We start from the raw sequence: 24,940 nt of genomic DNA, 5'->3' as shown, positions 1-24,940 counted from the left end.
ACATCTTTCATGATTTTCTATAATTCTATCATCACTCAGGAAATATTACCCTGCCTTGGCTATATTTAAAAGACCTATTGAAGCAGCATGCATATATTAAAAAAGCACTTAGCATCATCATTTTAAAATGCTGTATGTACTATCCAATCAGAATAAAATAAAACTTTAGCCTAAAGGGAAAAACTTAATAAACCCTCAATTATTAGAAATCACGTTTCTACATGCAGTATCTTTTATTTATTTATTTTTTTTTTGAGGCGGAGTCTCGCTCTGTCGCCCAGGCTGGAGTGCAGTGGCGCGATCTCCGCTCACTGCAAGCTCCGCCTCCCGGGTTCACGCCATTCTCCTGCCTCAGCCTCCCGAGTAGCTGGGACTACAGGCGCCCGCCATCGCGCCTGGCTAATTTTTTGTATTTTTAGTAGAGACGGGGTTTCACCGTGCTAGCCAGGATGGTCTCGATCTCCTGACCTCGTGATCCACCCGCCTCGGCCTCCCAAAGTGCTGGGATTACAGGCGTGAGCCACCGCGCCCGGCCACATGCAGTATCTTTTAAAAGAGCAAACACACACACAGAGATTTTGTGTCTAAATCACACAAGTCTGATTTAGTACATTTAACTGAACCTCTTAAATACTCTACATTTAAAGCTAGGGCGTCCAATCTTTTGGCTTCCCTGGGTCACCCTTAAAGAAGAAGAATTGTCTTGGGCCACATATAAAATACAGTAACTAATAATAGCTGATGAGCTTTAAAAAATTGCAAAAAAATCTCATACTGTTTTAAGAAAGTTTACAAATTTGTGTTGGGCCACATTCAAAGCCATCCTGGGCTGCATGCAGCCTGCGGGCTGCGCGTTGTTCAAGCTTAAAGTATATTTTAACATGTGAATTTTCAGTGATTATCACTAAACACTGTAACAGTATTCATTATTGTTTTAAACCTGCAGTGAGTTCTACCTTTAAAAAGAGCAAAGTGTATATCTAAGATAAACTGTATATTTCCAAAAGAACACCATGTTATTTGTTTTAAACAAATTACCTCTAACATTTTAGAAATCCTAAATGAATGAATGAAAATAAATGCATAAACGAAAAACACCTGATTCTCAGGTCCAAGGGAGGAAAATGTGATCCTAACACTAGTGAAGCCCTACTGCGAGCCAAAATAACAACTGGTATCAGGTTTTAGCTCTTCCTTATAATGGTGATAGGTAATGCCTAATTTAAAAGTAGTACAAAATTGTTTATTAATATACAGTACAGGTAAAAGGTTTATAAACCATGTTTTAAATTTGTAGTTTAAAATAGTCCAGCATTTATAAAGTTGTCATTAAACATAAGAACTGAAAAGTAAATGACAATACTATGCTCTCTCTCTCTATATATATATGTTCTTAACACATTATCTGATTATAAACATTTTTCCACACTAGATTCATGTTATGTTCAGAATCATTTGACAGATATTCTAAAATTAAAAATGACAACGTATAAATTAAAAGTCTCTGGGCTGGGTGTGATGGCTCATGCCTGTAATCCCAGCACTTTGGGAGGCCGAGGCAGGCGGATCACCTGAGGTCAGGAGTTCGAGACCAGCCTGGCCAACATGGTGAAACCCCATCGCTACTAAAAATACAAAAATTAGTTGGGCGTGGTGGCATGGCCTGTAATCCCAGTTACTAGGGAGGCTGAGGCAGGAGAATTGCTTGAACCCAGGAGGCGGAGGTTGCAGTGAGATCACACCACTGCAGCCTAGGTGACAGAGCGAGACGCCATCTCAAAAAAAAAAAAAAAAAGGTAGTATTATCTATAAGATTCAGATTATAAGATACTTTTGCATAGCACTGGAACTTGAGGATTGTGATATATTTCCAACAAAAGAAGCACTGTAATACAAAAAAGATTATTAAATATTTTTAGTTAGTGCTTTTCATGAGAGGTTGCCAAAGAAAAATATACATTTTAAAAATGCTGGCACTTTAGTGATTTTTTACAAAGTATTTTGTGTAAGGTTACTTCAGCAGTAGAGATAGGACTAAAATCCTGTATATTATCACAATTGATCTCCATGCATTCAATTGACGGTCATAATGGAAGCAATTATATTCAAATTATGAAGAAAATACATACCAAACTTCTATAATTACTTAACCTTGAGGCTAGCCTAGAGATATTTAAAACAAAAAATCTGTTAGGCTGTTATTAACATATAGAAAGATAAATTCTAACCAGTTTAAATAAACCCAGTCTTTTTTTGTTGTTTCAGTTTTTGGTTTGTTTGTTTTGTGAGACAGAGTCTCACTGTCACTCAGGCTAGAGTCCAGTAGTGTCATCATGGTTTACTGCAGCATCAAATTGCTGGGCTCAAGCAATCTTTCTGCCTCAGCCTCCTGAGTAGCTGGCCCCACAGATGCATGCCAACATACCTGGCTAATTTTATTTTTAAGATTTTTTGTAGAAACAAGGTCTCCCTATGTTGCCCAGGCTGGCCTCAAATTCATGGGCTCAAGCAATTCTTCTGCCTTGGCTTCCTAAAGTGTTGGGATCACAGCAATGAGCCACTGCACCTGGCCAACCCAGTATTTCATGCTAGAGCATGGGCTAGAGAAGAGGAAGAAAGATCACATGTGACAGTGATAGAGATACTACAGAGCTGGAGAAAAAGATCAGCAATTCATTTTTTATATATAAAGAGAGAAGGCTAATTCATAGGTTAGGTCATAGACACAGGTAAATAGGAAAATAAGGAAATATAGAAAAAGATTTGTATAGAGTTCTTTATGAAAATAATCTATTTCAATAAATCTATTAAATAGGTAATAGCTGGATACCAAAAAATGACAAGAGAAGTTTATCAATTAAAAAGCCATTTAACAAAAGACTAGTTTATACATTCCTTTGAATTATGTCCATAAAAAATTTAAATATACAAATTACATTCTTGAACCCAAAAGAATCTTTCTATAGAAATGAAACACAGATATAGACAAAGTCAGGATCCAAATTATTTTAAAAAGTTTTTAAATTACAGTAAATTATATTTTATAATCACAAATGAAACAACAAACTGACAGTTTATACAATTGTTAAAGTTTCAAAAAGTTCAATGATGGAGCAATAGTATCACAATTTATTTAAGTACTGTTCACAAATGTTTATGCTTTTGTAATATACCTATTTTAATTTTGTTAATGAATTTAAAGAGCTAATGTTGAAATAACCAAAAAAATAGAAATGTATTTATTCTTAAAAATCCTAATTTTGCTCATGTGTCTAAAGTTGTGAATTACAGGAACATCCTCCAGAAAAATCAGGTATTTGGTAAAGCAAGGCACATAGGACCAGATTTTAATAAAGGTGCTTATTCTCTGCTCCTATAACTACTTTAAATAACCTGGAGATTATTAAGATGACTTTCAATATAGTATAAATAACTTTTATAGACCTTTTTTATGTAAAGCATCCACCCATGATAATTAAATATTATAATATGAATGTGTAAATCAAATGAGTGATGCTAAACCCTTTAAGAAAAAACCCAACTCAGTTTAATGACTATACAATGAAATTTTTAAAGTTCAATAATTTGATATGTAAGAATAATCAGTATTACAGTAAGTGTAGAGAACATAATCAGTTTCCTTTCAGATTATATCTGAGAATCTAAATATCAAGCTACCTTTCCTTCCATGAAATTATGTGACATTCAATATAAATTGATGTAAACATTTAAGTTTTGCATCTCTAAACTATATATTCCACCATAAAAGTAGCCTACAACATCTCTAAAATCACTTATTAAAGAATTGATAATATAATACTACTGTGTTGAAACATCCATCTGTTGCATTTTAAACTCTTCTTCCCAAATACCATATTCTTAATTTTTAAAAGAACTATCAATTGGCACTCTTCTCCCATGAGTTAGCACATTTTCACATTGAACAAAGTAGTTGCATGATAACAAATAAAAAGCATAGGAATTTAAATAATGAAGGAGTCATCATTATAAAAGCTTGATACAGTAAGGCCTATGGAGGTCATCAAAACACACATCACACACACAAGGAAATGGCATTATCTGTGTATGTGACATGATCCTAGCGCACAGATCTACCTTGGTTACTTTTTTATGAATTAAAAATTATAAACTACATAGCCCAATCTCTAATAAACATTTTCAAACCCACTAGAAAAGCAAAATATAAATTATGCCTGTCTAATAAAATCGTGCTTTGAAAATATACTTGACTACTTTGTCCATTTTTACAATTCTTGTTTACATTTTTATAACTTTCATTAGGAATTTTGAAAATTGTGTTTTGACACCTAAAAATGTGTTACCACTGTAACTAACATGTCTAATATCTAATTTGCTTGTATAATTTTTTTTAATTATTAAAATAGAAACAGACTAAACCGGATTAAATGTGAATGAAAACTGCATTAATACATAAGTAACCAACCAATACTTCAATGTGAGCTAAACATAAATCATTATATTTCATCTTGAATTCTGTGCATTTGCAGGATTTAGATTTTACTTAGCAGTAAGTAATAATGTAAGTCTGAATATTATTGCAGTCTAAAACTACCATGATCAAAATGTGGTGAACTTAGTAAACAAATACTCTAAAGGGTGGTTACTGAAAATCATGTTGGGCATCCACAAAGTTTTCTTGGTACCAATTTGGAATCACCACCAAAGTGATTTTAAAGATTTGGTAATTTTAAATGCTTTTAAACTTTGGATGGAATTGATGAGACTTGCAATCTGTAAACTATTACTGCAAAAGCAAGGTAACACTGCCAGTTCACGTTAGGCAAGTGTACCCAACAGTTTGTAACATAGTATTTTTGAGCCAAATTCTGTTTAATAAAATCCATGAGAGCTATATAAAAATACTTTTTTTTACAGTTTTTATATCTATTAGAACAGTCTTTAAAAATATATACAGTATAGGCCGGGCGCAGTGGCTCATGCCTGTAATTCCAGCTACTTGGAGGCTGAGGCAGGAGAATCCCTTGAATCAGGGAGTGGGAGGTTGCAATGAGCCGAGATTGCGCCACAGCACTCCAGCCTGGTGACAAAGTGAGACTCTGTCCCAAAAAAAAAAAAAAAAAAAAGAAGTATTTTACTTTTTTCATTCATACTGTGTGTGTGTGTGTGTGTGTGTGTGTGTCTGTGTGTGTGTGTGTGTATTTTCTTTCTTTTCTTTTTTTTTTTGAGATGGAGTCTCGCTCTGTCACCCAGGCTGGGGTGCAGTGGTGTGATCTTGGCTCACTGCAACTTCCACCTGGTGTGTTCAAGAAATTCTCCTGCCTCAGCCTCCCGAGTAGCTGGGACTACAGGCGCGCACCACCATGCCCATCTAATTTTTGTATTATTAGTAGAGATGGGGTTTCACCATGCTGGCCAGGCTGGTCTCGAATTCCTGACCTTGTGATCCACCCACCTCGGCCTCCCAAAGTGCTGGGATTACAGGCCTGAGCCACTGTGCGCCCAGCCAGTAAAATACTTCTTATACTCAGTAAGTAATTCTGTCTATAGTTAATAATGAAATTAAACCCATATTCAAATTATAGAAAGCATTTTTGCCCACCAAATCATCTTACCATTTCTAATATATTCTCTCTCCCTTGAACCAGCTTATTAAATAACTCATGTAATCTGCATCCTCAGCTCCAGTGTTCATTAAAAAGGAAAAAAACCCACTATTTTAAAGCAAAATGGTGGCTCCTTCTCAGTAGCTTTTTTTTTGTTTTGTTTTTTGTTTGAGACAGACTCTCACTCTGTCGCCCAGGTTGGAGTGCAGTGGTGTGATCTCCACTTCCTGCAACCTCTGCCTCCCGGGTTCAAGCAATTCTCCTGCCTCAGCCTCCCAAGTAGCTGGGACTACAGGTGCATGCCACCACGCCCAGCTAATTTTTGTATTTTTGGTAGAGACAGGGTTTCACCATGTTGGTCAGCATAGTCTCAACCTCTTGACCTTGTGATCCACCTGCCTCGGCCTCCCAAAGTGCTAGGATTACAGGCGTGAGCCACTGAGCCCAGCCTTCTCAGCAGCTCTTGTGGGAACACAGAAAGGGAATTCAAAATTTGGCTACCTCTCCCACTCATGTGATCAGGGAAGAATAGGCTTATGAGAAACCTAAAAAAATCTTCTGAGCAGGCTTGGATTTAAAGTTATAGCACTGTTTAAAATAATGTAATATGGCAATCTGGAATGTCTCCAAGAAAAGTCATTTTGGTCTGTCACTGACATCTGTACTATTATTTGTTTGAATGTTGTTTTTGTCAACAGTCGTAGATTAAAGAAGTTTTTACAGATCAATGAGTAAAATGTTCATTTAATAACTTTCTAACTGTGTACAGTATATGCTTGATAGTTCAAAGTTCTCCAAATGTAGATACTATACAATAATTATTTTAAATTATTAAATGAGTTTTTAATCCTTTTAAATTACATTTTGAAAATTTAATGGCAATTACACACAAATTTAAAATAATATTAAGGATTTAATCTGATTTACAGAAATGAAATGCAATGAAGAGATTAAGGGCTAACCTCCATTACTATAAAATTCTCTGGCTACCATCTAGCACAGGAGCAACTGGATTGCTTTCAGCAGTCTTGAAGCACTAAAATATCTTAAAATTAATATGGAGAAATAGTATGTATCTCTACATTAAATTTAGATTTGATATTTATTCTCTGACAAATCAGACCCGGAATATTACTTTATTAATTTTTATATAATTGAACAAAAAACATTTAGCAATCCTTCATTTAGTAATCTTTTGTATAAATATAAAAATCTCTGGTAAGTGAAATGTTTTTTTCAAATTATACTTCTATTTTTTCACAGCTTTATAGGTAATTATAATTTTCAAACTTTAAATATTTCATGTGATTTGATATATCTGTACAGAAAGAGTAAGATAAAAACATTTAATAAGATTAAATCTAATTTGCAAAAATTGGTATCTGACATTTGTTGTGTGCTCTTGCAAAGAGTGCATAGGACATTTCTGCAGCAATCAAAAAAGTAAAATCTTTTTAAACTCAGATTTCAAGTTTCCTCTAATATTCCTTCCAATTCTAATCCCTGGAAATACTTTCAAGTTTTGATTTCTAGATGCAATGTGTTTTGTTATATATATACATATTTTATCCTTAAACTTTTAAAAAACAGTATGATCAGATTCAGCACGATGATATCTTCACAGACTCTGTAGAAGTCCTCTGTGCAAGATTAATGTCGAGATTCCTAGTGCACCATCGTGAAAAACCAGTTAAAGACAGTATACAACTATGCTTTAGTGGGATTTCCTGCAGGTTTGGGATCATAACCATATAAAAAAGTAGCTGTTATTACAAGGATGGCTCCAAGGAAAAAGACACTGAATAAGATGAAGACAAAATAAAAAAGAGAAAATCAGATTAAAAGCAGAACAAGTTCCTTCTATTTCTTTACTATAAAAACAATTATAATTTGGGGAAAAATGTTCCAGTAACACGGCTAACAAATCTTGAATACTTACTACATTCCAGGTATCTGGCTAAGTGCTTTATATGCATTATTTCATTGAGTTCTCACAGCAAATCTATGAAGATGTGCTAGTATTCATTTTTTACACATGAGGAAACAGTTTTAAAGAATTTAAATAACTTCTCTAAAGTCTCATAACTTCAAGAGGATTCAAACCCAGGTATGTCTAACTCTACAGCCTGCACTCTCATCCACTGCACTATACTGTCTTCCAAAGCAAAGATATTTTAAGTTCTGTATTTCACCTTAATAGGGATTTTGTATGCAATACATTCAATAACAAAAGGTCTTAATTCTTTAGTTGAACATATGAAAGGAATATTTTATTCTGTCATGTTAAACCAAGGTAAAGTTTAGTTTAAAATCCAAGATAATAATAAGCAAAACTCAGGACCAATTTTTATAGGATGCTTTACAAAAGGAAATTACATTAAATGCAGGGAGTTCTTGGTTTCCTCTTTATCCTATATATCTATAGATATAGTCTACTTTACGATAAATCAGAAACAAATTTAGACAGGATATATAAACTAGACTACAAATATTAACTTTTTTTTTTTCTTTTTAAAGACAGGGTCTCACTCTGTCACTCAGGCTCTGGAGTGCAGTGCTGTCATCATGGCGCACTGCAGCCTCGACCTCCAGGGTTCAAGCAATCCCAGCTCAGTCTCCTAAGTAGCTGGGACTACAGGTGCAAACCACCACACCTGGCTAATTTTTCTATTTTTTGTAGAGCTGAGGTCTCACTTTGTTGCCCAAGCTGATCTTGAACTCCTGGGCTCAAGTGATCTGCCTCAGACTCCCAATGTGCTGTGATTACAGGCATGAGCCACTGTGACTAGCCGAATCTTAACTTTTATTTATTTATTTTTTTGAGATGGAGTCTCACTCTGTCGCCCAGGCTGGAGTGCAGTGGTGTGATCTTGGCTCACTGCAACCTCCGCATCCCAGGTTCAAGCAATTCTCCTGCCTCAGCCTCCCAAGTAGCTGGGATTACTGGTGTGCACCACCACGCCCTGCTAATTTTTTGTATTTTTAGTAGAGACGGGGTTTCACCATGTTGGCCAGGCTGGTCTCGAACTCCTAACCTCAAGTGATCTGCCCGCCTCTGCCTCCCAAAGTGCAATCTTAACTTTTAATGTGTACATTTGTAAAAATGCTATTATAGAGACATAAGCTAGTTTTGGATTTAAAGTTTCTACTAATAGTCCAAAGCCATGCTCCTGTTTTTTTGTTTTTAATTGTCTGTAAACGAAAAATAATTACTAATCATTATTAAAAGGTCCTTCATAATAAGGTCTCTCCAAACTTATCCTTCCCACTTCATGCCACCCAATCTATAATTCAGCCACTCCACTCAGTGAACACAACATACACTTTCTTGACAGTGTCTTTAGAGATACTATTCCCTCTGTCCACAGTTTCCTTGCTTCTTAGAAAATGCTTATTCATAATAATTCAGGTCTAAAGTCTCCAAGACTCACACCCCTAGGCAGAACTACCCCAGCATAACACTTACCACACTGTCATTAAATGATGCATTATTTACAAGTCCACTCCCCTGCTCAACCATGTGCTCTTCATTCACTGTGGTAGCCACAGTGCCTAGCATATATAGGGAGCTCAGTAATTATCTGTTATGATTAATAACTAGATTTGACTTGATGCAAATGGTTAACTCTTCAAAAGACTTAAATGCAGTTACACATATAAGGTTATTAGGATAACATAAAACATCCTATAATGTATCTTGAAGAAATTGCTACCACATTAATATTGGTAATTATTAATTACTAGACACTGTCTTCATTAGTCATTATGAACTATTCTATTCTTAGCTTTCTGGAACTTTGGAATGGCATGGACTGAAAGTTCATGCTCAACTGAAAGATTCTATGGTCTACCTTTGTATCCACTACAGGAATCCTTTCTATAATATCTTTAGCAGGATCTACTTGAATACCTAATACTGTCAGGAAACACCTGTTTCTCAAGCCAGCAATTTTTAGATGATTCTGAGAGAGAAAATTGTCTCAGAAAAAAAAAAATTAGGAAAAAACTATCAGAATGTAATGATTACTTCAAGGATTTGAGCCCCCTCTAACAGAATTATTATATGTATACTTTCATTGTTACATTGATCATAATTATTCACATCTGTCTTTCCAATCACTTGATGGTCACCAAACCTTGATGACCTTGAAGACAAGAAATTGTGTCTCATTCATGCACTGCTTTTCCTGGAGCTAGCACAGTGGCCAGCAGGCACATAGTAGACACTTAATAAACTTTTGATAAAAGAATAAGCAACCCTAAATGGAAGAATGGTAACACCAATAAGCAAAATAACAAGCACAAGAAAAATAATTTAGGGAAGTGGGTAATAGTGATATTGTAGCAGTAGAGATGTCTAACAGTCAATAGAATAAATGGATCTAGAGTTTAGGTGAAATCTGAACTTATCTTCCTAGAGAAGACAGATATGACGTGGCAGTGGATGAGATGGCCAAGAGAGTGAGCAAGGATTGACAAACTACCAAAGGGACAATCAGAAAGGCAAGTATAGGCATACCATTTCAGAGAGGCCAAACAAACAAACAAAAACCCAGTTTCAGGAGGTGGAATGAGGCTAAAGGCAAATATATTATTACATTTAGGATAGAATTGAATGAAGATTGAGAAAATGTCACTAGATTTATTACTGAAAATGTATTCTCCACAAAGGTAAGATGCATAAAAATAGAGGGCTTAGTTATCTATTTTAGGAAAAAGAATCCATCTGCTCCATCTGGCTTAGTGTCCTGAGCATATTCTCAAAATATTCATTCATTCATTCATTCATTCATTCAATAATGGCAGTACCATTGTCTTTTCTCTTTCTATCTTCAACCCAACAAACCTTATATACTTCCTCAGAAACATGAATTTACAGGCAGGCATACATCTCATTGCCAAACTACTACTCTTTTGTCCCTCTGTTGGTTTGCTTGTTCATTTATTTGTTTATTCTCGCATAATTCAAAGATTTAAGTATCTCGGCCTCACATAAGGTTCAATTTTTTTTAAAAAGTATGCTTTTAAAAGTAAAATCTAAAAATCTGCAAGGTGCAAACATTCTCAAAGTACATTAAAGCATATGATTTCCTCATCTTATGAACAGGGAATACGATTAAGATTACAAAATTAAGATACAAGTGTTGTTTGTCTAGTCTCACTAGCTAAGTGATTCATTTCCATACCAAGCTGAAAACAGAAATGCTTTTAAATTTTTGTCTCATAAGAACTACAGATCTCAACATGTATGTTCCAGACCTATTGCCTAGATTGCTAGAAAAGAATTAAAACTGTCAATGTTCAATATAAAGATATAAAAAGGATATTATATTTTTATAGTGCCAAATTCCATCCATAATCCTATTTCACTCTCAAAAACACAAATGAGTTCATCAAAGTGGCATATGCCTATAATCCCAGCACTCTGAGAGGCAGAGGTGGGAAGATTGCTTGAGGTAAGGAGTTCAAGATCAGCCTGGGCAACAAAGCACATCTGTAGTCCCAGCTACCCGGGAGGCTGAGGCAGGAGGATTGCTTGAGCCCAGGAGTTTGAAGCTGCAGTGAGCATGCCACTGCACTGCAACCTGGGTGACAAACTGAGATCCTGTCTCAAAAATATGAACATATAAATAATAAAGTAATAAATAAATAAAAGATCCTTGGGAGATTTCAAAGTTTAGAGGTTGAGAAAATCAGGAGAGGAGTAAAGTTGGAGGAAAACCAAGAGTGGCATCCTGGAAACAATTAAAATATAATCCCACTAGTCTGGGATTATAAATTAAACAAAAAACTAGAATTTTCAGTGCTGTCTGTAATGGATATTCATTACACTCAATTTTTCCTGATGCTATCTCCTCCCTTAGCATCCATAAAACTACAGAGTACTGGGTCTCCTTCCTCACCTATAACTCCTCCTGCAATTCCTTTCCAGATTGCTCTTCCTGCTACCACCTAATTGAGTTTCCTCATGAGCCACATTCTCTATATAAACTATCTTCTTCAAGGAAGTCATGTAAATTCCGTATTTTAAAAATGTCATTACATGACTTATTTTTATGACTTTACATGACTTATTAACCTTCTTATACCACTTTTTTACTTTGCAGGGAAAATATTCACATCTATTTATTGGGAAAATTCTGGCCAACCAAATTTGTATAAAAAACTTTTCAGGAGAAGACTTTCTTTCATGAATTTAATTTGAAATATTTTTAAAACATAGTTAAATAAATTTTTAAAATTATATTTCAGTGCTTCTTCAAATTTATCAGATCACCTTACAAAGAATTCTAATTTTTCTATATACTTTTGGGAATTTAAAAAAATAGAAAAGAATATTTTACCTGGTTGGCACAAAATCTTGAAGCCAAAAATAGGAGATCAATGTTGATAATATTATCGATAAAGAGGTTGCAAATCCTTTTAAAATATTATCTGCATACTTAATAACAGCAGCTATTACAAGGCCTCCAAGTGCCTGCAGAAGTTTTAAAAATATATTTTTTAAAACACACATATAAAACTGCATTTCAAAACAATTTCAGTATTTAATAAAGCTTTTAAGCTTTTGTCCTATAAATTCAATCCCATTATAGTACGGGATTTATTTTAAACATCTCTTACAACGAATAGACTTACAGGTTTTCTTCAATAGCTCTCTTATTTCAAAAGGCATTTAATAAAAGTAACTACCAGGACAATCTGCAGTTTGTTATAATGGACTTTGACCATATTACAAATAAAATGTCTATCATTATCCAATTTAGTAATTAAACATCACTTGTTTGGACAAATGTGAGAGGACTGGTCACTTTAGTGAAATATTTTTACTTTTGAGTAAAATTAGTAATCAGAGTCATTTTACAGCCTTTCAATAGCCCCTTAATTTGGCTTTTTTCCTATAGTTTCTCCCCTTTCAAATCCACCTCTCATTACTGTCACATTAAGTTTTCTAAAGCATAGTTTTAATTGTGCTTTTTCTTTAAGACTGTAGAAAGAACTTTCTACCTAATCCCTCTCAAATTCCCAATTGTAGCTACTTTAGTAATGAGGTTTTACTACACTACACAGTTTTGCTTTCTGCCAAAGACTACTTATCATTTTCCAAATCTGGGTTACCTACTGTAACAACTTTCAAAACACTTCTTCTATGATGGAAGCTTTATTTAGAGAAAGTCATAAATTATGTCAATTGAGCTTACTACAAATTAATGTTTCAGTCCCAATATTTCTTGGCAATGTTGTCATTCATCTATTTACTCCCTATTGAATCCTTCATACCAGTTACACCAAACATTTTTTATTTTTCTCATATCTTTAGCCCCTTTTTAAGGGAAGGAGACTTCTTCTGGTTGCTGGAATAAGATACATCATACATAAACTCTCTTGACTCACCCTACCTCTGCTTCAAATTTTCTCTTAATTATTTTTTTCAAATTTTCACTTATCCTTGTTTCCTTTTCTGCTATCTTAAAAACAGAAGTATCCGGGCCGGGCGAGGTGGCTCATGCCTGTAATCCCAGCACTTTGGGAGGCTAAGGCGGGCAGATCACAAGGCCAGGAGATTGAAACCATCCTGGCTAACACAGTGAAACCCCGTCTCTACTAAAAATACAAAAAATTAGCACTCCAGCCTGGGAGATAGCAAGACTCCGTCTCAAAAAAAAAAACAAACAAAAAATTAGCCGGGCTTGGTGGCGGACGCCTGTAGTCCCAGCTACTTGGGAGGCTGAGGCAGGAGAGGCATGAACCTGGGAGGCGGAGGTTACAGTGAGACGAGATCGCGCCACTGCACTCCAGCCTGGTGACAAAGCGAGACTCCGTCTCAAAAAAAAAAAAAAAAAATAGAAGTATCCTACCTGCTTTTAAAACACAACTATCCTTTGCCATCTTCACCTTCCTTTCTGGAGCCTTGCTTCTTAGGCTTCAAATATCTCTAGAAGAATAGGAGGCTCTAAGGATAGTGACTTGTATCTTCATTTTTATGTCCTCTAGAATTCTCCATATGTATTTTTAAATATGTAATTAATTACTCAACCCTTGAACAATTCCAAGCTATATATAAACTGAATTTTACAGATGTTTTCCAATATGTAACTACAATATGAGGCTATGAAATGTCACAGAATTAAATATCTAGATCTGCTTCCTGGGTCATAATAGCTGACCCAGACTTCCTGTACAATGATAAGACTTGTAGAAAAATCAAAAGTTATATTTGCCTTTAGCTTCAACTCTTTTATTCTTAAACTTGTATTTTCATTATGTTACATTTAAATACCACAAAGTTCATTAAAGACCCCTTTTCAAAATAAGATTTCATTACAGCATTAAGATCACTTCTATTTTCACTTCCTCGAATAAACTAGATACGAGAGCACTAACAGGAGGGACCTTTTCCCCTCACATCAGTATATCAGGAGCTACTTTGATTCTTTATATTAAAATAGAGTTTATTAGCATTAAATCTAAGACTTTAGATGTTTACCTGAAGAACAACTACTATCCAGGTCAGTCGGTTATATCCCTGAAAAAATCCATTCTTTGATACCAGTTCTCCATCATAAATGTACACACCCATTAATCCAAATATACTTCCAAAGAAACCTAAAAAAAAGTAAAGTCTACATGATATATCATTTAGTTTGTCTGAAGAGATATATTTTTTCACTGACATTCCAAATAATTTTATACTTAACTTTTTCTTTTTGATAAAATTAGATTACTTTCTTGCTCTGTTGCCCAGGCTGCAGTGCAGTGGCGCAATGTTGGCTTACTGCAACCTCCGCCTCCCAGGTTCAAGCAATTCTCCTGCCTCAGCCTCCTGAGTAGCTGGGACTACAGGTACGTGCCACCACGCCCGGCTAATTTTTTGTATTTTTAGTAGAGACGGGGTTTCACTGTGTTAGCCAGGATTGTTTCGATCTCCTGACCTCGTGATCCACCTGCCTCGGCCTCACGAAGTGCTGGGATTACAGGTGTGAGTCAGGCGCCCAGCCAAAATTAGATTACTTTCTAAAATTTTTACTTGGTTTTGTATACTTAACAAAAGTATACTTAGTACAATATTATGACTACAAGACAAAGACATACAAATGTAAAAAGACAAGGACATAGAATACAAAAAATAACAGACATTACCAACTTTGGAGCACTAAAATAATACAATGCACAAATTAGATGACTACATGGCTAGCCCATTCAAATATGTGCAAATTGCTCACATTTGGAATATGTCATTGTTCTTCCATCTTCCTCTTGCTAGATCTAGATTTTTCATATATTCACATCAATACATACAAATATAAAAGCTCAGGCAAGGGGTACAATATTTTTCCTTATTAAGAAGTTTTGAGAGTGGGCACAGTGGCTCACGCCTGAAATACCAGCACTTTGGAAGGCCAAAGCAGGAGAATCACTTGACCCCAGGAGTTTAAGACCCACCCAGGCAACATAGCAAGACTCCATCTCTACAAAAAAATTTTTAAATTAGCTAGGTGTGGTGGTGCATGCCTGTAGTCCTAGCTACTCAGGTGGTTGAGGTGGGACAATCACTTGAGCCCAGAAGTTTGAGGTTACAGTGAGCTACGATTCTACCACTGCATTCCAGTCTGAGCAAAACAGTGAGACTGTCTCTAAAAAAATAAATAAATAAATAAAAGTTTTGTTTTCAAAGTATAACTAATAATAACTAATATCCAAAAAATCACAGCTAAGAAATAGTCATAGAAATCATTAGATTCTGTGTTACTGAAGTTTCACTGTTAGAGAAAGTTAACTTGGTGAGAGGAGAAAGTTAACTTGGTGAGAGCAGAAACTGTCTTGTTCATGTTGAATTTCACCTCAAAAACATATTCTATCACATGACTATTGGAATAAGAGATTCCCAGAAGCATTGCTAGGCTATAAATAAAGAAATTCATGCTTACAGGGACCACTTCTTATGGGTCACCTTTGCAATATATGCAGTTAAGGAGTGCAAGGGTAAAGCAATTTTGAAAAATGAAGTCATAACTAATCAAAGTATTCCACAATAGAAAGGAAGTGAAAAGGATGTGAAATGCTCTAAAATTCCATTTAAGTCAGCTCTATCCTTTTAATGTCTAATTTCAAACATGAAATTAATGCTGCCATATAATTACAAAAACACATCTGATGGTATTTTATATGACGGTATTATACATACATAAAATATGTATGTGTGTGTATATATATACACACACACACATATAAAATACCAACAGAAGAGTTTTATATATAACATATATATGTGTATATGTATATTTTGAGACAGGATTTCACTCTGTCACTTAGCAGGCTGGAGTGCAGAGGCACAATCACAACTCACTGCAGCCTCGACTTCTTGGACTCAAGCGATCCTCCCACCTCAGCCTCTCAAGTAGCTTGAACCACAGGCACACGCTACCACACCTGGCTAATTTTTTTTTGTTTTTTTGTACAGAGTTTTGTAGTGCTGCTCAGGCTGGTCTCCAATTCCTAAGCTCAAACAATCCACCTGCCTCGGCCTCTCAAAGTGCTGGGATTACAGGTGTGAGCCACTGTATACAGCCTTATATATATATATTTTTTTTAAGAAACAGGGTCTCACTATGTTGCTCAGGTCTCAAAACTCCTGGTTCTCAAGCAATCCTCCCATCTCAGCCTCCCAAGTATCTGGGATTAGAAGCACAAGCCACCACACCCAGTAAAGTTTTTTAATTTATAAAAGACTTTGTAATTACTAAAAAAGTATACATTATAGAATGATATATACATGTCAGTATGAACAGATCTACTGCATTCTAACAGTTGCATAATATTCCTTTGTATGGATTATAATAGCAAATATGTATGTATCAGCATGTAACAGGAATTATTCTAAGTGCTTCATGTATGTTAACTCACATACAACACTATGAGGTAGATGTTTATTTTATAGATGAAGAAACTGAAGCACAGAGAGGTTACATAACTTGCCAAAGCTCACACTACTGGTAAATCATGAGCTCAGGAGAGAACATGATCTTAATCACTATACTATGTATTATATTGGTAATTTATTTAACCAGTCCTCTAAATGTTTTCTATTTTTTAGAATTGTAACCAATGGCTGAAACAATAATCCTGGACGTCTATCTTTGTGCTCTTATAGGATAGATTCTTATCCAGACTTGGAATTCTTATATTACAGCCTACACATATTTAAAATTTTGGCAAATATTCCCAAATTGAAATCCAACATGGTTATATCAATCTATACTCCTAGGAACAATAGGTAATAGAGTTCCTGGTTCTCTATCCTCTGGCTAAAATTGGATCTTATCATGTTAATCTTTGACAATTTGATGTTTGAAAAATGCTATTACATTGTTTTAATTTGTTCTTATAATTTTGAATTGTGATAGGCAATTATTTAATTATCCTTTCAAAACGTTAAGTCTGTTATCATTTTTTTGCAGTGAGCATTGGAGCTTATGAAGTCACCAAATAAGAAATCCATGAAGCACATTAGAATCATGAATTCTGATTTGTCTTCCATTTTTATCTTACAATTTAATGAAAGTTTAGGCAACTCACACAAACCTTGATTATTTGTTTCTTTTTCTCTGATATTGTATATTTATATAAATAGTTGACATTTTTAGTGCTCACTATACGTTAAGACACTTTAATCTTGGCTCACTGCAACCTCCGCCTCCCAGGTTCAAGCGATTGTCCTGCCTCAGCCTCCAGATTAGCTGGGATTACAGGCACGCGCCATCATGCCTGGCTAATTTTTTGTATTTTTAGTAGAGATGGGGTTTCATCATGTTGGCCAGGCTGGTCTTTATGTCACAGATCTAAGTTTTTCATATTCTTAAATAAAAGGCATTCATTTAAAATAAAATGTTTGGCCAGGCGCAGTGGCTCACGCCTGTAATCCCAGCACTCTGGGAGGCTGAGGCGAGCGGATCCCAAGGTCAGGAGATCGAGACCATCCTGGCTAACATGGTGAAACCCCATCTCTACTAAAAATAAAAAAATTAGCCGGGTGTGGTGGCGGGCACCTGTAGTCCCAGCTACTCGGGAGGCTGAGACAGGAGAATGGCGTGAACCCAGGAGGTGGAGCTTGCAGTGAGCCGAGACTGCGCCACTGCACTCCAGCCTGGGCGAGAGAGCAAGACTCTGTCTCAAAAAATAAATAAATAAATAATATAATAAAATGTTTTAAAAGACAAGAATATTGCCAGATATTTGGATCAACAGCAGATTTTATGCAAGGCTCATTTATTTAAAGATATATAGAAATCTTTAAATATAACAATATAATCATTTTTAAAATAATATTAGAAAACATTTAAAACTTACCAAGCTGAATATTTCTTATCCACACTGATTGTTTTGTTTCTTTTAAGATTTTCTCAAAGTAAACCCCAGCAAAGCCACTTGAAAAACATGCTGTGAGAACTGCCATGAGTCCTACAAATTGAGAACCAGCTGAAAGTTTCTTAGAATCAAGCTGAGAATCTGAGGGCCACTAAATAAGAAGAAAAATAAAATTGAAGTTTAATTCCTATAACATTTTACATAAACATATTAAGAGCCCACTCTTAGACCATAACTTAAAAATGCAACCAATATCATTTTTGGGATTGCAAAGGAGAGCTTTTAACATAAAACCTTACAATCATTTGATTTTTTTTCTCACAGTGATAATATATTACTAACTTATAATTTCAAAAAGTACCTTAGAAATAATAAATATTTTACATTTCATCTATTACAGAGACCAATGTTACCTTGAGATAATTCCTTAAAGTTTAATTTATTAAAAAGCACCATCTCAAATACAGGTAGAAGAAAGATGAGAATCTCACATCCCCTCTGCTGTGTCAGCAAAAGTAGAGATCAGCTGGAAAGTAGTGTTCTAAATCAAGCATAATAAAGGGAAGCTGTTGGGAGGTGAACCCCAAACACTGTCAGGAAAAGACAGTCCATCAGACAGGGAAGGAAAACTCTGAGTACAAGACACTGGAAACAAAATGTGTTGGAAGGGACTCCAGGATCATTGCACCAGAGATGGTACCCTATGGCTTAGATGTTACCCTTAATCTAATCAACTGATATCCTGTAACTACTGTTAAATTTTCTTTTGCATCTATTTCTTCCCTCCTCAGTTTGATCTTCTACTAGCTGGACTTCTTTTTTTGAGACATGGTCTCACTTTGTCACCCAGGCTGGAGTGCAGTGCATGATAACAGCTGACTGCAGCCTCAACCTCCCTGGGCTCAGGTGATCCACCTTAGCCTCCCCAGTAGCTGGGACTACAGGTGCACACAACCACACCTAGCTAATTTCTGTATTTTTTGTAGAGCCAGGGTTCTGTCATGTTGCCCAGGATGGTCTCAAACTCCTGGGCTCAAGAAATTTGCCTGCCTTGGCCTCCCAAAGTGCTAGGATTGTGGGTGTGAGCCACCATGCCCAACCTAGCTGGACTTCTTAAAGCCATTTTTCCTTCTGAAACTGTACTTTTCATAGTGACCAAAGACTTTTCAATCAATACGTTAACTAATTTTTAATAATAAAATTGTTCATTCTCTATTCAGCTTGCCTTCAACACAGAATTAACACTACTGACTCTTCATTCCTTACCTCTTGAAACAACCTGCTCTTTTCCGTGTTCTCTCCTCCAATCTTTATATTTATTCTAGTCAACTGACTCTCTGGATGATGGAAATGTTCTGTATCTTCACCCTCAATAGGGTCATCACTATATTTAAGTGGCTATTGAGCAGTTGAAATGTGGGTAGTGCGACCAAGGGATGGAAATTTTAATTTAATTTTAACTAATTAAATTTAAATAGCTACATATGGCTTGTGGCTACCCTATTGGACAGTGTAGTTCTACAGCATAGTTTATAGGAATCCCCTCTACCCTGGAGAGCTGATTCACAGAAGCACTGACATCTCTTCTGAGCTTAAGTCCAAGATTTTCAGTTGCTGCTATCCAGAAACTTATTATCTCCTCAAAGCCAATATGATTAAAATGTACCCATCCCTCTTCAAAGCAAACATACCTTTTGATACCTTTATATCTATTAAAAATGCCACCATTCAAACTTAAGTTTCTTAATCTCCTTGCTCTCCATTCTCTATGATATTTATTGGTCTAACACTCATACTGATTCTTCCCTTGGAAGAACTCTTACATCACTGCTGTGGGACATTCCAATCCCATTAACCTGACAGTTTAGGTCCCTGTCATGCTTTCTAACTCCGCTCCATTCCTTCAGTCTTTCTCCCCACCAATCTGCCCTGCATGCCTATAGGATTTCTCTGATATGCCTCTCTCCCTTCCAACTCTCCAGTGAGGCCTTACAGCCAAAAGCAGTGAAGCCTAAGCTCCTGGCTCAATACTGAAGACCACATATAATATAGGACCAATCTGTATTTTGTAATTTCATCTCTCACCATATCTTTGTCAATTATTTGTTCCAATCAAAGAAGACTATTACCACCCCTTAACTTATCTTGTGCTTATCCACAGATCAACATCCGTATTTTTTTTTAACATACCTTTTATGTAATGCTTTTTCTGGTGTTTCCAACCTACTGAAACACAAATAGTGAAAAGTTTTAAGGAGATTTGGTCCTGGCTCTGCCACTACTAGATTGGGATCATAAGCAGTTTCATTAACCTCTCTGAGCTTCAATAACTCTTTTGTAAGTTGGGAAGAATAATATCTACCTTAAACAGTTGGGTATAACATGAGATTATACAGGATAAGTACCAAGTGGGCACCTGGCACATAAGTACTCAGTATGCAAATTTCATTATAATTATTACCTTTCAACACCTAATTTAACTCCAATATCATCCCTGAAGATTTCCCAGGAGTCATCTGTACTTACAGGATATAAAATCAGTTGACAACCAATCATGTAAAAAAATATATCATTTGTTTAAGTCTTGCTAATTAGGCACTATGAATGGAAGGAGCAGTGAAATACAGCTGCTGCCTTCTAGGAACTTAAGTTGTAGGGGTAAACAGACATATAAATGAGCATTTAACCATAATATAAGTACTTTGGAAAAGATACGTACAAAGTACTATGGTGGTAGAGAAGAAGGCATAAATGTTTAAATGTTATGCCTGTGATGTTAGGAAGATATTCTGGTAGAGGCAGACTTTAAGACTGAGCTGAGTCTTAAAGGTGGGAGTTAGCCAGGCAAAGAAAGGGGAGAAGGCATTGTAGGCACAAGAGAAAGAATGGATAAATGCTCAGCTGTGCAAAATAGCCCCTACAAGCAGCTCAGTTGTAGCAATTCAGAGTGTGAAGTATGCAGCAGCAGAAATGAGTCTAGAATTGTAGGTACATTTCAGAAGGTCCAGTGTGTCACACTAATTACTCTGAGCTTTAGCCTATAGGTCTGTGTTCCTGAAGCTTCAGTTATTTGCCTATCATTTTCATGGTTTTGTCAAACTTATGTTCCACCTGAACTATTAATAACTTTCTAATTTAAAATACCTTACTATTTGAAACAATGCCTACTTTAGCTTACCCTAAGCAATATTTATGAAAATATGAATTTGATATGCCACTTATATTTTTGTAATACTCATTTAAAATAAATATTAAAAATATTAGGCTGGGTGCAGTGGCTCATGCCTGTAATCCCAGCACTTTAGGAGGCTGAGGCAGGTGGATCACGAGGTCAGGAGTTTGAGACCAGCCTAGCCAACATAGTGAAAGCCCATCTTTACTAAAAATACAAAAAATTAGCTGGGCATGGTGGCAGGCACCTGTAATCCCACCTACTTGGAAGGCTGAGGCAGGAGAATTGCTTGAACCCGGGAGGTGGAGGTTGCAGTGAGCTGAGATTGTACCACTGCCTTCCAGCCTGGGACAGAGCGAGACTCCATCTCAAAAAAAAAAAATTAAAAATTGATTTATGATATAAACCACACTCCAGGGAAAGTGATGGCATGAACTGAGGAATTATCAGGATGTAAGTATTAATAAAATCTTCCATCAGAACAAGTATCACTGAGGACTAAAAATAATAATAATCACAATAAATACTAAGGCCAGGTGCAGTGGCTCACATCTAACACTTTGGGAGGCTGAGGCAGGATGATCACTTCAGCCCAGAAGTTTGAGACTAGCCTGGGAAACATAGTGAGACCCTGTCACTATATAAATTTTTTTAAAAAAATTAAAATTAACCCCCCCCAAGAATAGATGAAATCTCCAAAAATAAAAATATAACTTAGAAGAAATAACAAACCTGCAAGCAACCCCAGTATTTAAAGGGAGTCTCACAAAAAAGATTCCTATGAAGAAAACCAATAAGGAATCATTAGAAAGACAAAAGAACCAGGAAAAAATGGTATCATGAAGCCGATAGAAAATAAAAAGGGAGTGGCTAATAATCTCAAATGCTACAGATATCCAGCAAAAATCAACTTTCTTTAAAATGCAGTGTCTTATTTCCCTAATTAGAATGTTCACTTCTGTAGGTAATATAATTTTATTTTGACTAATTCCTCTGTATTACTTACACTCCCAATGTAGTATGTCACGCAAAGGATGCCCTCAAAACATGTTAGTTGTGGGGAAAAACATTTGTTGGTTTCAACAATCAATAGAACCATATTTCTCCACACAAAATAAATAAGGTTTTGAAACCATGATAAAGATAAAAATGTATACTTATCTTGAATAGTTACCTGTACAAAAGCAACTCCTGTCATCAAAATTACTAGGGACAGCCACTGGTATACACCCAATTTTTTACTAAGCATAGACACAGAAAATAATGCTGTTGTAAGAATTTTCAACTGATACGTGACCTGAAAAAGAAAACAGTAATATTATTAATGTTCGTTTGTTTATTTATTCCTTAAGGGTACTATTAGAAATGTATTTTAAGGACTATGGCAGCATGCCTGGTGGTTGCATCTGGCTGGGAACTGGAATCTAAAGCTTCAGTTAACGCCAGTCTCAGGAATCTGTACTATGTACCAGAGAGCTCTGGACACTTTAGGCAATAATGCAAAATGAATTGAACCTTCTTATTGTAAATTAGGTTGCAACATGCAAGCAAAGACAAAATTATCTCCACAGCCACTGCCACTCTTGCAGATATACAAGCATGCAATCTAGGGGCCTGGGTATCAACCTGCCCCACCTGCCACAGCTAGCACCTTCGCAGACCATCCAGGGGCCTGAAGACAAGCCTGTCCCACCCACCACTGCTTGCACAGGACTCCAGGGACTTGAAAATGAGCCTGCTCTGTCTACTGCCCACGCATGCCTCCCGGGGGCTAGTGACTGACCTGCACAACCTGTTGCTACCATCACTGGCACCCACCCATGCACACAAACTGGGGCCTGAAAATTGGATTGCCCAGCCCTATGCTTTCACCACTGGCACTCATGTACACTGCTTGGGGACTCAAGATTGGCCTACTGCTGCTCCTGCTACTGCCAATGCCACACATGCCACCCAAGAACTGGAAGACCCACCTACCTGCCCAGCCCACTGCTGCCTCCAGCAGCACTAAAATAAGCTGCTGGGAGGCTCAAGGACCAGCCACCTGGACCCACCACTGCTAGTATCTGCATACACCTCTGGGGACCCAAGAACCAGCATACCTGGTCCACCACTGCCACCACTGGACCCTGCCTGGCATCCCCATCCCCAGCAACGCCTTGCCACAGCCTCCACTAACAACTTCAGTCGAAGCCACTAAGGAACCAGACAGACCCCACTGACATTGATTATAGCCAAAGAAATCATATAGAGCCTATATATTACTGCACCCACCCAGGATCAAAGCCAAAGCACCCTACCCAACCAACATTATGTATATATCTGTAGGAAAATGTCTTTCCCTATGAAAGCTATCTACAAAACTGGAAGAAGCTATTGTTATACCAGACGCACAGATGTCAATATAAGGACACAAGAAACATGAGAAAGCAAGGAAATATGATACCTCCAAAGGGACACAATAATTCTCCAGTAACACATCCCAATGAAAAGAAAATATGAAAGGCCTGAAAAGAATTCAACATAACGATATCTAGAAAGTTTAATGAGAAACAAGAGAACACAAGCAGACAATATAAACAAAATAGGAGAACAATTCATCATCTAAATGAGGTATTTAACAAAGAGATATCATAAAAAAGAACTAAACAAAAATCATAGAACTAAAGAATTCAATAAATGAAATAAAAAATCCAATCAAGAGCTTCAATGTTAGACTAGATGAAACAGAATAAAGAATTTCTGAACTTGAAGTCAGGTCTTTTCAAATAAGCCAGTCACATAAAAAAAAAGAGAAAAAAGAATGAAAAAGGCTAAATAGAGTCAACCCAAAAAGATCTTCACCAAAGTACATTATAGCCAAACTACCAAAAGTCAAAAGACAAAGAGAGAACCCTAAAAACAGCAAGAGACAAGCATCAAGTTACATATAAGGAAATCTCCATCAGTCTTAACAGCAGATTTTTTAAGAGAAACATTATAGGCCAGGAGAGAATTAGATGATATATTCCAAGTGCTGAAAGAAAGAAAAACTGCCAGATAAAAATACCATACGCAGTGAAACTATTGTTAAAAAATGAATGCAGGCTGGGCATGGAGGCTCATGCCTGTAATCCCAGCATTTTGGGAGGCCGAGGTGGGCAGATCACTTGAGGTCAGGAGTTCGAGACCAGCCTGGCCAACATGATGAAACCCTGTCTCTACTAAAAATACAAAAATTAGCAGGGCACAGTGGCGTGCACAGGCTTGGTAGAGTACGATTGTGGTCTAGCTACCTGGAAGGATGAGGCAGGAGGACAGGTTGAGCCCAGGAGTTTGATACTGCAGTGCACCATAACTGTGCCTGTGAACAGCCACTGCACTCCAGTCTGGGAAGCATAGCAAGACATCTATCTTTTAGAAAATAAAAAATAAAAAATAAAATAGAAATAAATTTTTTAAAATTAAAAAATAGGTAAATAAAATTTTTAAAAATAAAATGAGAGATAAAGTCTTTCCTAGATAAGGAAAAACTGAGGAAATTCATCACCACTAAACCAGCCATATAAGAAATGCTTAGGCCAGGTGCCTGTAATCACAACACTTCGGGAGGCCGCAGCGGGCAGATCTCTTGAGCTCAGGAGTTTAAGACCAGCCTGGGAAACATGACGAAACCTCGTCTCTAAAAAAATACGAAAGTTAGCCAGGCATGGTGGTGTGCACCGGTAGTCCCAGCTACTTGGGAGGCTGAGGGAAGATGGCTTGAGCCTGGGAGGCAGAAGTTGCAGTGAACCGAGACTGTGCGCCTGCACTCCAG

At 36.4% G+C, this 24,940-nt stretch overlaps 1 protein-coding gene across 6 annotated transcripts in view; it reads right to left on the bottom strand.

Moving 5' to 3' along the window:
- Nucleotides 1-6,334: 6,334 nt before the first annotated feature.
- Nucleotides 6,335-24,940, bottom strand: part of SLC35A3 (solute carrier family 35 member A3) — a 57,588-nt gene continuing 38,982 nt past the window's right edge. For 2 of the 6 annotated variants that reach the window (XM_063625613.1, XM_063625612.1), the window contains exons 4-8: nucleotides 22,319-22,441; nucleotides 17,955-18,123; nucleotides 14,095-14,213; nucleotides 11,951-12,084; nucleotides 6,335-7,404 (exon numbers count right to left, since the gene is read on the bottom strand). In XM_063625613.1, the coding sequence (XP_063481683.1) occupies nucleotides 7,314-7,404; nucleotides 11,951-12,084; nucleotides 14,095-14,213; nucleotides 17,955-18,123; nucleotides 22,319-22,441 (636 nt within the window). In that variant the 3' untranslated portion in view covers nucleotides 6,335-7,313. The remainder of the gene's footprint in view (nucleotides 7,405-11,950; nucleotides 12,085-14,094; nucleotides 14,214-17,954; nucleotides 18,124-22,318; nucleotides 22,442-24,940) is intronic. The other 4 variants (XM_063625615.1, XM_063625614.1, XM_063625617.1 and 1 more) reach the window with 2 other exon arrangements.

This window comes from Symphalangus syndactylus, chromosome 12 (genome assembly GCF_028878055.3).
Source record: "Symphalangus syndactylus isolate Jambi chromosome 12, NHGRI_mSymSyn1-v2.1_pri, whole genome shotgun sequence".
Taxonomy (NCBI): domain Eukaryota; kingdom Metazoa; phylum Chordata; class Mammalia; order Primates; family Hylobatidae; genus Symphalangus; species Symphalangus syndactylus.
Note: the sequence above shows the minus strand (reverse complement) of the source record. Positions and strands in the feature narration are given on the sequence as shown.